We start from the raw sequence: 13,170 nt of genomic DNA, 5'->3' as shown, positions 1-13,170 counted from the left end.
GACTTGCACTTGAACCCTATTGATTTTCAGGTCACTAGGTCAAAGGTCACGTTGACCTGAAGTAGTAAAATGGTTTCCGGATGATAACTGAAGAACGCTTATTCCTGAGATCATTAAATTTGATAGGTAGATTGATCATGACTCGCAGATGACCCCTATTGATTTTCAGGTCACTATGTCAAAGGTCAAGGCCACGGTGACCCGAAATAGTAAAATGGTTTCCGGATGATAACTCAAGAACGCTTACGCCCAGGCTTCCTGAAAAGTCCCAAACAGTGCCTGTCAACCGGACAGGCTGATGGAAAAGTTAGCCTGTCCGGACAAAAAATCACCTGACCGAAAAGCATGAGTTTATAAATGAAGAATTAATATATATATCATCATATTTATTGCAATGTGAAGCCTGTGTATAAGTACACTCGATAAAGTAAAACAAAACACTTGCGTGTTCAAGTGATTACAGTGTATGATGGAAAACAGCTTTAAATTCTAGTCAGACTCAAAACAAAATAACACAACACGATTGGTGTTGCCATTGAGGAACTTTAGCAACGACATATGTTTTTCATTTGAAGTTTTTTGTTACAACCATTGTATTAAATTGGATAGATGGTAATATGTCGGACCATTGAAATTGACGTTTTCGAAATAACAACATTTCAAAGGGAGAGCACTCTTAAGAATAAGTGACGCGTTGGTGTTCTTAATGACAAAAAGGCTTGAAATTCACGAAACGAGTGATTCTAATGGGATGTTTTCGTTTTTTTGGGAACTCCGAAGCATTAGACTTTTCAGTATTTAGTCATATTTGTTTGGCCTGTCACAATGACCGGCGATATTAGAAACTTCGCTGGACCGTAAAGAATTTTGCCGAACAAGACCGGCGGTCCGGTCTTTTCAGAAAGCTTGCTTACGCCTAGGATCATGAAACTTCATAGGTACATTGATCATGACTCGCAGATGACCCATATTGATTTTGAGTTCACTAGGTCAAAGGTCAAGGTCACGGTGACCCAAAACAGTAACATTTCTTTTTCGGATGATAACTCAAGAACGCTTTTGCCTAGGATCATGACACTTCATAGGTACATTGATCATGACTCGCAGATGACCCCTATTGATTTACAGGTCACTAGGTCAAAGGTCAAGGTCGAAGTGACAAAAAATGTATTCACACAATGGCTGCCACTACAACCGACAGCCCATATGGGTGGCATGCATGTTTTACAAACAGCCCTTGTTTAGTTTTAAATTCCTAGAAACATGTTTTAGTGCATAAAAAAAATTAAGACAATTATTTTAATAGTGAAATTGTTTTAGCTCTATCCTAAAGTTCCCTTGTTAATCAAATTGTGTATAGATCTGATCAAACACTCAATCAACAATGTAAGGCTTTAGCCTCATTACAGGTATTTAAATTCAGTGTTTTAACAATCCTTCTTAAGGCAGATTTTAATTACCCGAATAACATGGGTACTTTAAATCTTACTTTTATTATGTTTATATAAAGTATAGTCTATGGATCTTGATTTTCTTATTGTGTTTCTAAGTTTGTCATGTTAACATTAAAAGTCTCTTGTAAATCTCTTTAGATTGGCAATGTACCGTATTTTAAACCAGGGTTCGCACAGACCTTGAAAAGTGCTTGAAAATCAAGGTTTATCTTGAAAAGTGCTTTAAAACGATCTGGAGTGCTTAAAAGTGCTTATTTTCAACCATAACCTTGAAAAGTGCTTAAAACGTGCGTGAATTTGGCTGGAAAAGTGCTTGAAAAATGGATAAAAATATTTAATTTCCGTGAGTCGGAAGTAGTTTTTTTCACGATTTATGACGGTTCCGATCTGTTCATACTGGCAGCTACTGGATCGGTACGGGTTGGTACGGGTTTTAGAACGTAAGGGAGGCAACTACTACTAATTTTCCGCCAATTTGTCTACTTCGGTTTTTGTTGTACGCATTATGCCATTACGGTGCTGACAAGTTGAAATATGCCAGCGAATAAGTGCATTTTCAGAAAGGGTGGCTTTTGAGGTACCCTTGGGTTGTTTATAATGCCGATTGTAAAGTCAAAGCATCTTGTAAAGAACGCAGTACAGATATAGAGATTGACAGTATGGGGAATCGGTGTTGAAAAGCCACCTAAAATGCAGTTTGTCTGTGAAGCAAATTCATTCGGTTAAGCCAATTTATTCAGACATACTGCAAAAGACAACAAAGTTGCACTTGACTGATTGTCAAATAAATTAGATAATACTGTGAAGAAACTGCAATCTGTTTAAATGAGTGCAGACTCTCAGTCTGAACATATACAGTACACTATTGCATCTATAACAGATTTTACATGTACATGTATACCTGCTGTAGAAAATTACTTAATAAGTATATTTTTTACAAGCCTCAATTATTACATGGATTAAACAGTTGTTACTGTAGCAGGGTAGTGCAGACTGTTTAAATTCACATAGAATGTTGGGCAAGAAGAGACAAATTTAGCGAAAATATTGTCAGTATTGGCCACAGAATAATATACAGTTTTCAGAAGGTCTGACTAAAAAGGTTTTTGAATTTGGATTTTTCCCTTGAAAAGTGCTTTAAAAGTGCTTGAATTTCATTGGAGAAAATTTGTATGAACCCTGTAAACAGTTATGTATGTTATTATATACTGTGTACATTGATTAGACGATGATAAATAAATAAATACAAAGTTAATTGATCAGTTGCCATGGTTATCATAGAAATAAATGTAAAAAGTCAAGTTTCTTGTTTGCAAGTTGTGTAGGATTATTGGTGAAAGGATATTAATTGGGAAAAATTGTATGTTGTCTTTTTTTTTTACCCAAAGAATTGTTCACTTTTGTTTGAAATACTGGACACAAAACTGTGCCTTTGTATCACAGGTTACAGTAGCAATTCAACAAGAACAAGGACAAAAACTTTCAGAGTGGCGGTCATATCTTCAGCCGGTAACTACTTCAAGATTAACGCTGTTGAAGTTGGCCGCTTTCAGGCAAGTACCAATTTACACTGTTGAAGTTGGTCACTTTCAGGCAAGTACCAATTTACGCTGTTGAAGTTGGCCGCTTTCAGGCAAGTACCAATTTACGCTGTTGAAGTTGGCCGCTTTCAGGCAAGTACCAATTTACGCTGTTGAAGTTGGCCGCTTTCAGGCAAGTACCAATGTGTAAGTTGGCCGCTTTCAGGCAAGTACCAATATTGAAGTTGGCCGCTTTCATGCAAGTACCAATTTACGCTGTTGAAGTTAGCCGCTTTCAGGCAAGTACCAATTTACGCTGTTGAATTTGGCCGCTTTTAGGCAAGTACCAATTGAAGTTGGCCGCTTTCAGGCAAGTACCAATGTGTTAGTTGGCCACTTTCAGGCAAGTACCAATAGTTGGCCGCTTTCAGGAAAGTACCAATAGTTGGTTGCTTTCAGGCAAGTACGAATTGAAGTTGGCGGCTTTCAGGCAATTACCAATTGAAGTTGGCCGCTTTCAGGCAAGTACCAATGTTGAAGTTGGCCACTTTCAGGCAAGTACCAATGTTGAAGTTTGCCGCTTTCAGGCAAGTACCAATAGTTAGCTGCTTTCAGGCAAGTACCGATTGAAGTTGGGCGCTTTCAGGCAAGTACCATTGAAGTTGGCCGTTTTTAGGCAAGAACTGCTTTCAGGCGAGTACCAATAAATGGCCGCTTTCAGGCAAGTACCAATAGTTGGCCACTTTCAGGCAAGTACCAATTGAAGTTGGCCGCTTTCAGGTGTGTATCCCTTTCAGGCAAGTACCAATAGTTGGCTGCTTTCAGGCAAGTACCAATTGAAGTTGGCCGCTTTCAGGCAAGTACCAATTGAAGTTGGCCGCTTTCAGGCAAGTACCAATTGAAGTTGGCCGCTTTCAGGCAAGTAACAATTGAAGTTGGCAGCTTTCAGGCAAGTACTGGCCGCTTTCAGGTAAGTACCAATAGTTGGCCGCTTTCAGGCAAGTACCAATATTTGGCCACTTTCAGGTAAGAACCAATTGAAGTTGGCCGCTTTCAGGCAAGTACTAATTGAAGTTGGCTGTTTTCAGGCAAGTACCGCTTTCAGGCAAGTACCAATAGTTGGCAGCTTTCAGGCAAGTGCCAATTGAAGTTAGCCGCTTTCAGGCAAGTACCAATTGCAGTTGGCCGCTTTCAGGCAAGTACCGCTGTCAGGCAAGTATCAATAGTTGGCCGCTTTCAGGCAAGTCCCATTAGTTGGCCGCTTTCAGGCAAGTACCAATTGAAGTTGGTCACTTTCAGGCAAGTACCAATTGAAGTTGGCCGCTTTCAGGCAAGTACTGCTTTCAGGCAAGTACCAATAGTTGGCCGCTTTCAGGCAAGTACCAATAGTTGGCCGCTTTCAGGCAAGTACCAATTTAAGTTGGCCGCTTTCAGGCAAGTACCGCTTTCAGGCAAGTACCAATAGTTGGCTGCTTTTAGGCAAGTACAAATAGTTGGCCGCTTTCAGGCAAGTACCAATTGAAGTTGGCCACTTTCAGGTAAGTACCAATTGAAGTTGGCCGCTTTCAGGCAAGTACTGCTTTCAGGCAAGTACCGATTTCAGGCAAGTACCAATAGTTGGCTGCTTCTAGGCAAGTACCAATTGAAGTTAGCGGCTTTCAGGCACGTACCAATTGAAGTTGGCCGCTTTCAGGCAAGTACCAATTGAAGTTGGACTCTTTCAGGCAAGTACCAATTGAAGTTGGCCGCTCTCAGGCAAGTACCAATTTTCTTTTCATTGGTTATGCATCTGATATGTATAAAGCATTCAATAGAACATTATTAAGTTACTAGGATGGCGACAATAGAACATTATTGAGTTACTAGGTTGGCGCTAAGGAAAAAAATAGTAGCCAAATTTCAGCACTACGATGACGACCCACATTATAACCTTATTTGCTTAATGAACTACATAATCATTATCATGAATCTATAGGTATCAACAATTACTGTATTAAATTATCAATGACGTCACATTTAAATAAATTATTTGTTACCTGAAATCAAATAATTTCAAGTTTTTTTAATTTTTTGTAAAATATTTATTTTCATGCACTGGCATAAACGGTATACAATGTTAGAACTTTCAGATATGCTCCGGTGTTTGAATGGGTGTTTCTTGCGTAACTCCTATTCCCCACCCCCCCTTCTACCAATAATTTTTGTCGTAGTCTGGTGCTTCTTGATTCTTGTAAAATACATGTACTGCGATGTATTCTTGAATTGACCTTTTTTTCCATAGTTGCAATATATAATTTATTCAAACATAACAGTAAATTTGTAAGTCTTAAATACTGCATGTACTGAGCGGCTAGGCTATATTTAGTGACACATTGTCTGTTTTAATTAAAAAAGCATGCTTTGCATGCGTAGAACTTGGCATTGCAGACGATAGCAATAATTTTGCGCTCTTTCGTATAACACGGGTTTTACATGGAATACCGGTATTAATGCATAGTGAATAGTTATTATCACGTGGCTCTGGAAAAACAGTGTAAATCAGTTCTACAAATAGACATGATAAAATATACATGCACTGGATTTAATTATTACCGCATCAAATTATTAACGGGTTTTGTTTTTCACAACTTACTCGCCGTAAGTAATTTTACACTGCTCACCCATTGCATAAACTTCTCATAATTAATGATTGTTTACAGTACGTGTGATGATGATGCCCGAAACCGCCTTTAATGTTCTGCTTTATTTACCGCTTTTATATCACATATTAATGCTACAACTGTGATTCATTGTTAACAAACCTGCGATAAACGCTTACTCTGTGACCGATGTGAATCAAAATAATAATCACTATATAACTCAGCCTCCATAAACAATTCAGACCTGTTTACTTCTAAGGATTCGCCGTAGTTACTGCGGATTATTTGGCTAAACTACGCACTATGGATTTGAACTGAAAAACTACGGATTCATCGATCAAAATGGTCAAATTTCAGTTTTTAATTGTACTTTCGCTTATTTTCGGTCTTTGCGGGTAATTTATCAAGGTCATAATACACTAAATAGTTTCCCTATATAATTCAATGTAAAAGCGACAACTTTGAGCGAAAATAAATGCAACATTATGCACATAGAGACCCCCATAACCATACCTTTTCTTAAAGGCCATTCTAAGCGGAATCGATTTATGCAATAACAAAGATATGTCATGTACAAAGCAAGAAAGAACTTGACACAAATCAAAATCAACTGTTTTTGCAACTTTTTTTTTCGGCCGTTTCTTAGTGGAATGTAACCTTTTCTAGTGCAATGGTTTACTATAGTCTTCAAGTGTATCATATTTCAGGGATTCAGTAGTGAACACCTATTCATGCCCTACCATTATCTCCGCAAGATAACACCCGAATAATGGTAAAACGTGTAAAAAATGCCGGCTGTAAACTATGATATTTTTTTAGAGAGTACAGCCCTACATGAAGCGATCATTTAGTGTATTGTTACCTCAATCATAATCATTTTGGCGCTTGCGTAGTAAGAAACGTTAAGCCTCCCGGGGATTGAGTGCTGATCGAGCTTGTTGAGTCGTCACTGAACAACAACTGACTTGCCTATTGGTGCGCAAATTTAGCCGAATATATACGATTTTACGTTGCTATCCAGAATACACATCTCTCTCTCTCTATTGCGGAGAATACCGACGATAGTCGATGCATCGGAATTGAGCATGCCTGTTTTTACACAAGTCCAAGATTAGCTTTTATGAAGAGAACTCACTTTTCTGTGAAAAGTAACTTAATGAAAACAATATCTTATACTAATTATAAATCATGACAGATATAATATATATGAATTACTTTAATAGATTATATAAATATAAGTAATATTTTTGAAAAGAGTACATTAACTGTATAGACTGTTTGCAATTTAAGTATATAATCTAAAGCTGAACTTTAAATCACATAAACAAGTATTTATAAAAGAGAAAAAATGAACAGTGAAAATGTTATATTTCCAATTGTTAATTTATTTACCTACACATAAATATGTAAGATAATGTACAGACATTACTTTGCATAACTCGAAAATTTGCCAAATACAAAAGTATTCATTTAACCCTTAAACGAATAGTAAGGATGTTATTTATTCCAAAATACAATACAATGTCTTACCTGGGAGGAAAAGAGGACAACAGTAAAAGTCACAGTTTACTTAAACAGCTACAATTTATTTTGCTGTTAAGTGACTTTACGTGTCCTTAAATAGTAACTTTCCTCCCAGGTGTCAAAATGACACTATGTCATGAGGTGACAATTGTACCTTTTTAAGAACATAAAATTAAACATAAATATTTGCCAAAGGGAATTTTGCTATGAGCAATTTTAACACAATGATCTTTTTTGTAAACTACCCTTATTAGTCTGGAAATATATCGTGGAAAAAATATTGTGATAATAAAAATGGCATTTCAAAGATACATGTGTCGTCAGTTTTCAACTGGCTTAAGGTGGATACAATGGGCAATTTTAGCACAATGACCTTTTTTGGCAAATTACTTATTGCCTAGTATGGTAATAACAATTATGTTACAATGTAAAGTTACCACACAATGTAAAATTATTTGTAACAATATTAAATTACTAAACAATGTAAAATTAGCAAATTAAATTATTTCCCTGTGTAATTGAAAACTAATGTTTTCTCACATCAAATTATTAATAAATAATTTTTTATATGGGGTGTATAATAATATGTACAACTAAAAAGTTGCATATTAACATCAAAGTGGTGCTGTATGATGACCTTCCTGATTGAACCAAGTCTGCGTCAGTAGACTGGACTGTCGATAAAACATTGTTATAATCAATATATAACAACTATTCACTGGACTCTATATTTGAGACATAATTATACCTATACAAACAAAGTTTAAGGGTGTTATATATAAAGGAGTAAAATTGTCTGTTGGTCTGTCGGTCCGTGTCCGCTCTCTTATTCAAGTTGTCTCATCCAATCTTCACCAAACTTGGTCAAGTTCAAATATGGGTCATGCTGGGTCAAAAACTAGGTCACAGGGTCACTTAGTGCGTTTTAAACAATGAGACTGGTGTCTGCTCTCTTATTCAAGTAGTTTTCATCCGAGCTTCACCAAACTTGGTCAGAAGTTGTATCTAGATGATGTCTAGGTCAAGTTTGAACATGGGTCATGGCAAGTTAAAACTAGGTCACAGGGTCAATTAGTGCATTTTAAACATTTAGCCTTGTGTCTGCTCTCTAATATAAGTAGTTTACATCCTATCTTCACCAAACTTGGTCAGAAGTTTTATCTAGATAATGTCTAGGTCAAATTTGAATATGGGTCGTGCCGGGTCAAAAACTAGGTCACATGGTCACTTAGTGCTTTTTGTCCCCTACCGGTTTCGCCGGAGGGGACTTATGGTTTGTGCTCTGTGTGTCTGTCTGTCTGTCTGAGAGTCTGTCTGTCACACATTTCTGGATCTTGCGATAACTTTAAAAAAATCTTAATATTTTATCATGATACTTGAAACATGGATAGGTGGCAATATGGACATTATGAACGCCATTTTATTTTGTTCCTACGTCAAAAATTCTGGTTGCTATGGCAACACATAGACTAGAAATACTACTGAAAATGGTGGTTTTCTGGATCATGTGATAACTTTTAAAAGTTCTTAATATTTTTTCATAAAACTTGCAACATGGATAGATGGCAATATGGACATTATGCACATCATTTCATTTTGTTCCTACGTCAAAAATTGTGGTTGCTATGGCAACCCCCCAATAAATAATCTGAAAATTGTGGAATTTCTGACAATGGTGGAGCAGGAAGGGGGCCATATTGCTTGACAATAGCCTTGTTAAACATTGAGCATGTTGTCCGCTCTCTTATTCAAGCAGTTTTCATCTAATATCTTTACAATTTTGGTCAGAAGTTTTATCTAGATGATCTCTACACCAAGTTTGAACATGGGCCATGCCGAGCCAAAAACTATGTCACGGGGTCACTAAGTGCGTTTTTTAACATTTCGCATGGTGTCCTCTCTCTTATTCAAGTAGTTTTCATTTGATCTTCACCAAACTTGGTGAGAAGTTTTGTGTAGATGATATTGAGGCCAAGTGTGAACATGGGCCATGCCAGATAAAAAACTAGCTCACGGGGGTCACTTAGTACGTTTTACACATTTAGCATTGTGTCCACTCTCTAATTCAGTTGTTATCATCCGATCTTGACACCACACTTTATTGGTCAGAAGTTGTATCTAGATGATGTGTAGGTCAAGTTCGAACATGGACCATACCAGGTTAAAAACTAGGTCACAGGGACACTTAGTGCGTTTTAAACATTGAGCATGGTGTTCGCTGTTTTTTTTGTGAAGACAACATGCAAGATTATCCGTGTCAATGCGGCATGTGGGGGTATTCGTCACGTCTGTGATAAAGCTGTAGTTTTCACTGTGAAAGTCAGAATGCGCTAGTACAAATAAATATGGTTATTGGCTTGGCTGTTTTTATTTTACACTGAAATATGTTATTTATAATTTTACGAACTTAGTATTAGAGGATGGCTGCTAAGGCATCACGCTATGAAAGAACTATGGTGAATCAGTTATGCATGAATAACCCAGTGTCACTATCAATGAATATTTTCAGTGGTTTTGTGGCAGTTTGTTGCTGTTGCTAATTTTTACCTTCCACACTACCCTTCTCAAAAAAGTGTGTGAAATGTACGTTTTACGTACGTTTTGCGTGCGTTAAACGTGGCGGTATTGGCACTGCGTTTTTTGTGCGCTTTTTCTTACCGAGTGAGTTTTTAACAAAAACAAACAAACAAGAAAATGTGCGCTTTTTGTGGATAAATGTGCGCTTTATGTGCGTTAAATGTGTGCTTTTTATAAGTGTGTTCAATGTGCGCTTTTATGTGCGTTAAACGTGCGCTTTTTATATAAGTGCGTTTTTGACTACCATTTATGTGTGTAAAATGTGCGCTTTAAAGTGCGTTAAATGTGCGCTTTTTGTGAGTTAAATGTGCGCTTTTTTTATTTAAAAAGCGCACATTTAACTCACAAAAAGCGCAGTTATAACCCACATAAAAGCGCACATGCGTGTTAAAGTGCGCTTTTATGTGTGTTAAATAAGCGTTAAACGTGCGCTTTTTATAAGTGCGTTTTTGACTGCCATTTATGTGTGTAAAATGTGCGCTTTTAAGTGCGTTAAATGTGCGTTTTTGTGAGTTAAATGTGCGCTTTTTTATTTAAAAAGCGCACATTTAACTCACAAAAAGCGCAGTTATAACCCACATAAAAGCGCACATGTGTGTTAAATGTGCGCTTTTATGTGCGTTAAATGTGCGCTTTTTAAATAAAAAAGCGCACATTTAACTCACAAAAAGCGCACATTTAACGCACGTTAAGCGCAGTTATAACCCACACAAAACGCACAATTAATGCACATGAATGGCAGCAAAAAACGCACTCACAAAAAGCACACATGTGCGTTAAAGGTGCATCTTTTGCCTTAACAGTTGATTCAATTATATGCTGTTAAAAGTTTTTTTTAATTCAGATATGCAATAAAAACCAATAATTATATAAACATATATATTTGTGTATTTTAATAATTACAAGATAATTCAATTTTATACTTTAATGTACACCAACATTTTTTAACATACATGAGTAATTAAATATCAATGGCAATTTGATGAAATAAATATAAACATAATTTGATTATAAATAAACAAAAAATAATAGCATACTATAATAACATGTACAGTATATACACACGAACAGCTATATACATAAGAAAGATGTATATCAATCAAGGCCTTTCAGCATTTCTTTGAAGCAGCGGAGTGCAGCTCTCATCTTTCTCTCCAAGTCTGCCACCAGGCGGTCAAACTTCTTTGCAACTATTATACTGTCATGGCCTTTGCGCGATGCGTCTCGTGCATGATCTCATTTGATCAGGTCCTGAAAGATATTTTATAATGTAAGTGTTGAATATTGCTGTTATGGTAATCTTGTTGCTATAAAAATTATAAATTTAAATCAAAACTAGTTTGTTTGCTTGTTGTTTTTGGTTGTTTATTATGCAATTTTAAACCCCTGATCACATGTGACTAAACGCTTTTCATAAATAAATACGTTTGATAGAAAATACTGTTCGAAAATGTACCAAGATACGTGGTCTCATTTTGCTGTGTGGACTGGTCGGAAGTGTGACACCTTTAAAATGCAATAACCAGTACCCTGTATAGTTTTACCTCTAAACAAATCCAGCTTTTCTTGGTCAAGGAGAGGGCGCGGTTTTCCCACTCCTGTTCTCCTCATGTCGGCCAGCTTGTGCAGGGTAAAACCTGGTATTCAAGTCCATACATCAGGTAGTCTCTCTTTTGCTCCTTTTTTTGGCAGGCGATGCGATGATGCACATTCTTTCCATGGGGTTTAACCTTTTAATTTAAAAGTTCTCATTTAATATGGGGGAAAAATCTGTTCATTAATGACCAAAAATAGGTATAAATAACTTTAAGATGACAATAACCATAAAATACAGCCATAATAATTCAAATGGTGTTGTTTTTCTTTTAAAATTGCATTACATTTACTCATCCATTTACATTTCCCAGTGACAATACATAAATATGATAATGATCATAATTAATTCAATAAACTAAATAAAAAAGGAATGCAGAATTGAAAATACGAACCTGTTACAACAGACTGTTCTTCAGTATTCCAAAAATACAGGCAGTTGTTGAACTAGACCATATCACTTTATATGTCTTTAACCACCCACTTTTAATCTCCTTTATTGTTGATTTACACATTGTAGTAAATACACATTTTTTTTCATCACACAATACTTCATGCTGAAAGTATTTCAAGACATTTTACACTAGAATAATAAGTCTTAATTCTAGCTTAAAGTCAGTTGCTGATGCTGCTTGTTTTCATAAAATAACTTCCTATCTGTGGTTCTCAAATAGATGGTGCCTGAACAAATCAAAAGCATATCAACACCCCTTAGTTAGGCTTAGATGGAGGACTGATAGGGACTGGCTATTCTCTTATCTGATACCATGCTGTGTCTAAGCCAAAAATTGCATAATTTGAGAAATACTGATAAGGCAGTCATTTCAACACCAAAATATTTATTGAATAATACACAGCACCCTTAAAACATTATATTTAATTGTAAATATTTAAATATAACATGCTGAATGGTTTTAGCAAATAATATTAATAGTATAAATATTATTTTCATTGCCTTTAAAATGTATGTTTATGGTCAATGTGGTAGACATTAATTGTATTAGGGTATAAATATCAGTATAAGAAAGTTCAAATACTTAATTATGTTGAGGAAATATAATTGATACTATCAAGCCCACATAATACTTTTGACACTTTCAATATTTTTAATTAGTTACGGACAGTCTGATTTAGGTGGAAAGTTTTAGAAATGTTTGAGATTAAAACGTAAGCAATAGGTATGCATTGAAATTGTATGATAAAGTATGTAAACATTAAACAGGTTAATATGGACAACCAGTAATGATTCAAACTGCCCCTTATATTATTACAGGTTACTGAGATATATGTCTATGTTTAATCATTTGCTAAACGGTTGTTAAAGACGCACTTTTTAAGAAGTGTGTTAAACATGTGTCTTTTTAGATACATCCTTTTAAAACAGATCATATGATAAAAACGCACTTATGAAATAAAAGACTAACTTATGCTCAAAAAAGACGCACATCAAAATAGAAAAACGCACTTTTGTGAGAAAAAACCCACATCTGTAAACCTTAAAACTCACTTCTTAGATAAAAGACGCACTTCCTAAATAAAAGACGCACTTCTTAGATAAAAAACACACATTTTGCTCACATCTACACTCAAAAGCGCACTTACAGATGAAGAAAACACACAAAAAACGCACTTCCTAAATAAAAGACGCAATCTTAGATAAAAAACACACATTTTGCTCACATCTACACTCAAAAGCGCACTTACATATGAAGAAAACACACAAAAAACGCACTTTTTCACTAATATAACGCACTTGAATAGAAAAAACGCACAAAAAGCGCACTTAAATGCACTTTTGAACACTGAAAACGCACATATTAACAAAAAAAACACAATTAACGCACTTTTAAGTGCGCTAAATGT

The 13,170-nt window shown here is 35.8% G+C and overlaps 1 protein-coding gene and 1 long non-coding RNA gene across 8 annotated transcripts in view; one reads left to right on the top strand and one right to left on the bottom strand.

Annotated features, from left to right (window-relative positions):
* The window catches only part of LOC127854475 (uncharacterized), a 282,308-nt gene that overhangs the window by 83,982 nt on the left and 185,156 nt on the right, over positions 1–13,170 (top strand). For 6 of the 7 annotated variants that reach the window (XM_052389530.1, XM_052389527.1, XM_052389528.1 and 3 more), the window contains one exon: positions 2,898–3,007. The exons of the other annotated variant lie outside the window; for it this stretch is intronic. In XM_052389530.1, coding sequence (XP_052245490.1) covers positions 2,898–3,007 — 110 coding nt within the window. The remainder of the gene's footprint in view (positions 1–2,897; positions 3,008–13,170) is intronic. 7 annotated transcript variants of the gene reach the window in all.
* LOC127854480 (uncharacterized) lies at positions 10,818–11,971 on the bottom strand. The gene is made up of 3 exons (XR_008037085.1): positions 11,703–11,971; positions 11,259–11,444; positions 10,818–10,965 (listed from the first exon to the last, which is right to left on the bottom strand). It is a non-coding gene; the product is annotated as an uncharacterized LOC127854480 (long non-coding RNA).

The sequence above is a fragment of the Dreissena polymorpha genome, chromosome 13, assembly GCF_020536995.1.
Source record: "Dreissena polymorpha isolate Duluth1 chromosome 13, UMN_Dpol_1.0, whole genome shotgun sequence".
Taxonomy (NCBI): Eukaryota; Metazoa; Mollusca; class Bivalvia; order Myida; family Dreissenidae; genus Dreissena; species Dreissena polymorpha.
Note: the sequence above shows the minus strand (reverse complement) of the source record. Positions and strands in the feature narration are given on the sequence as shown.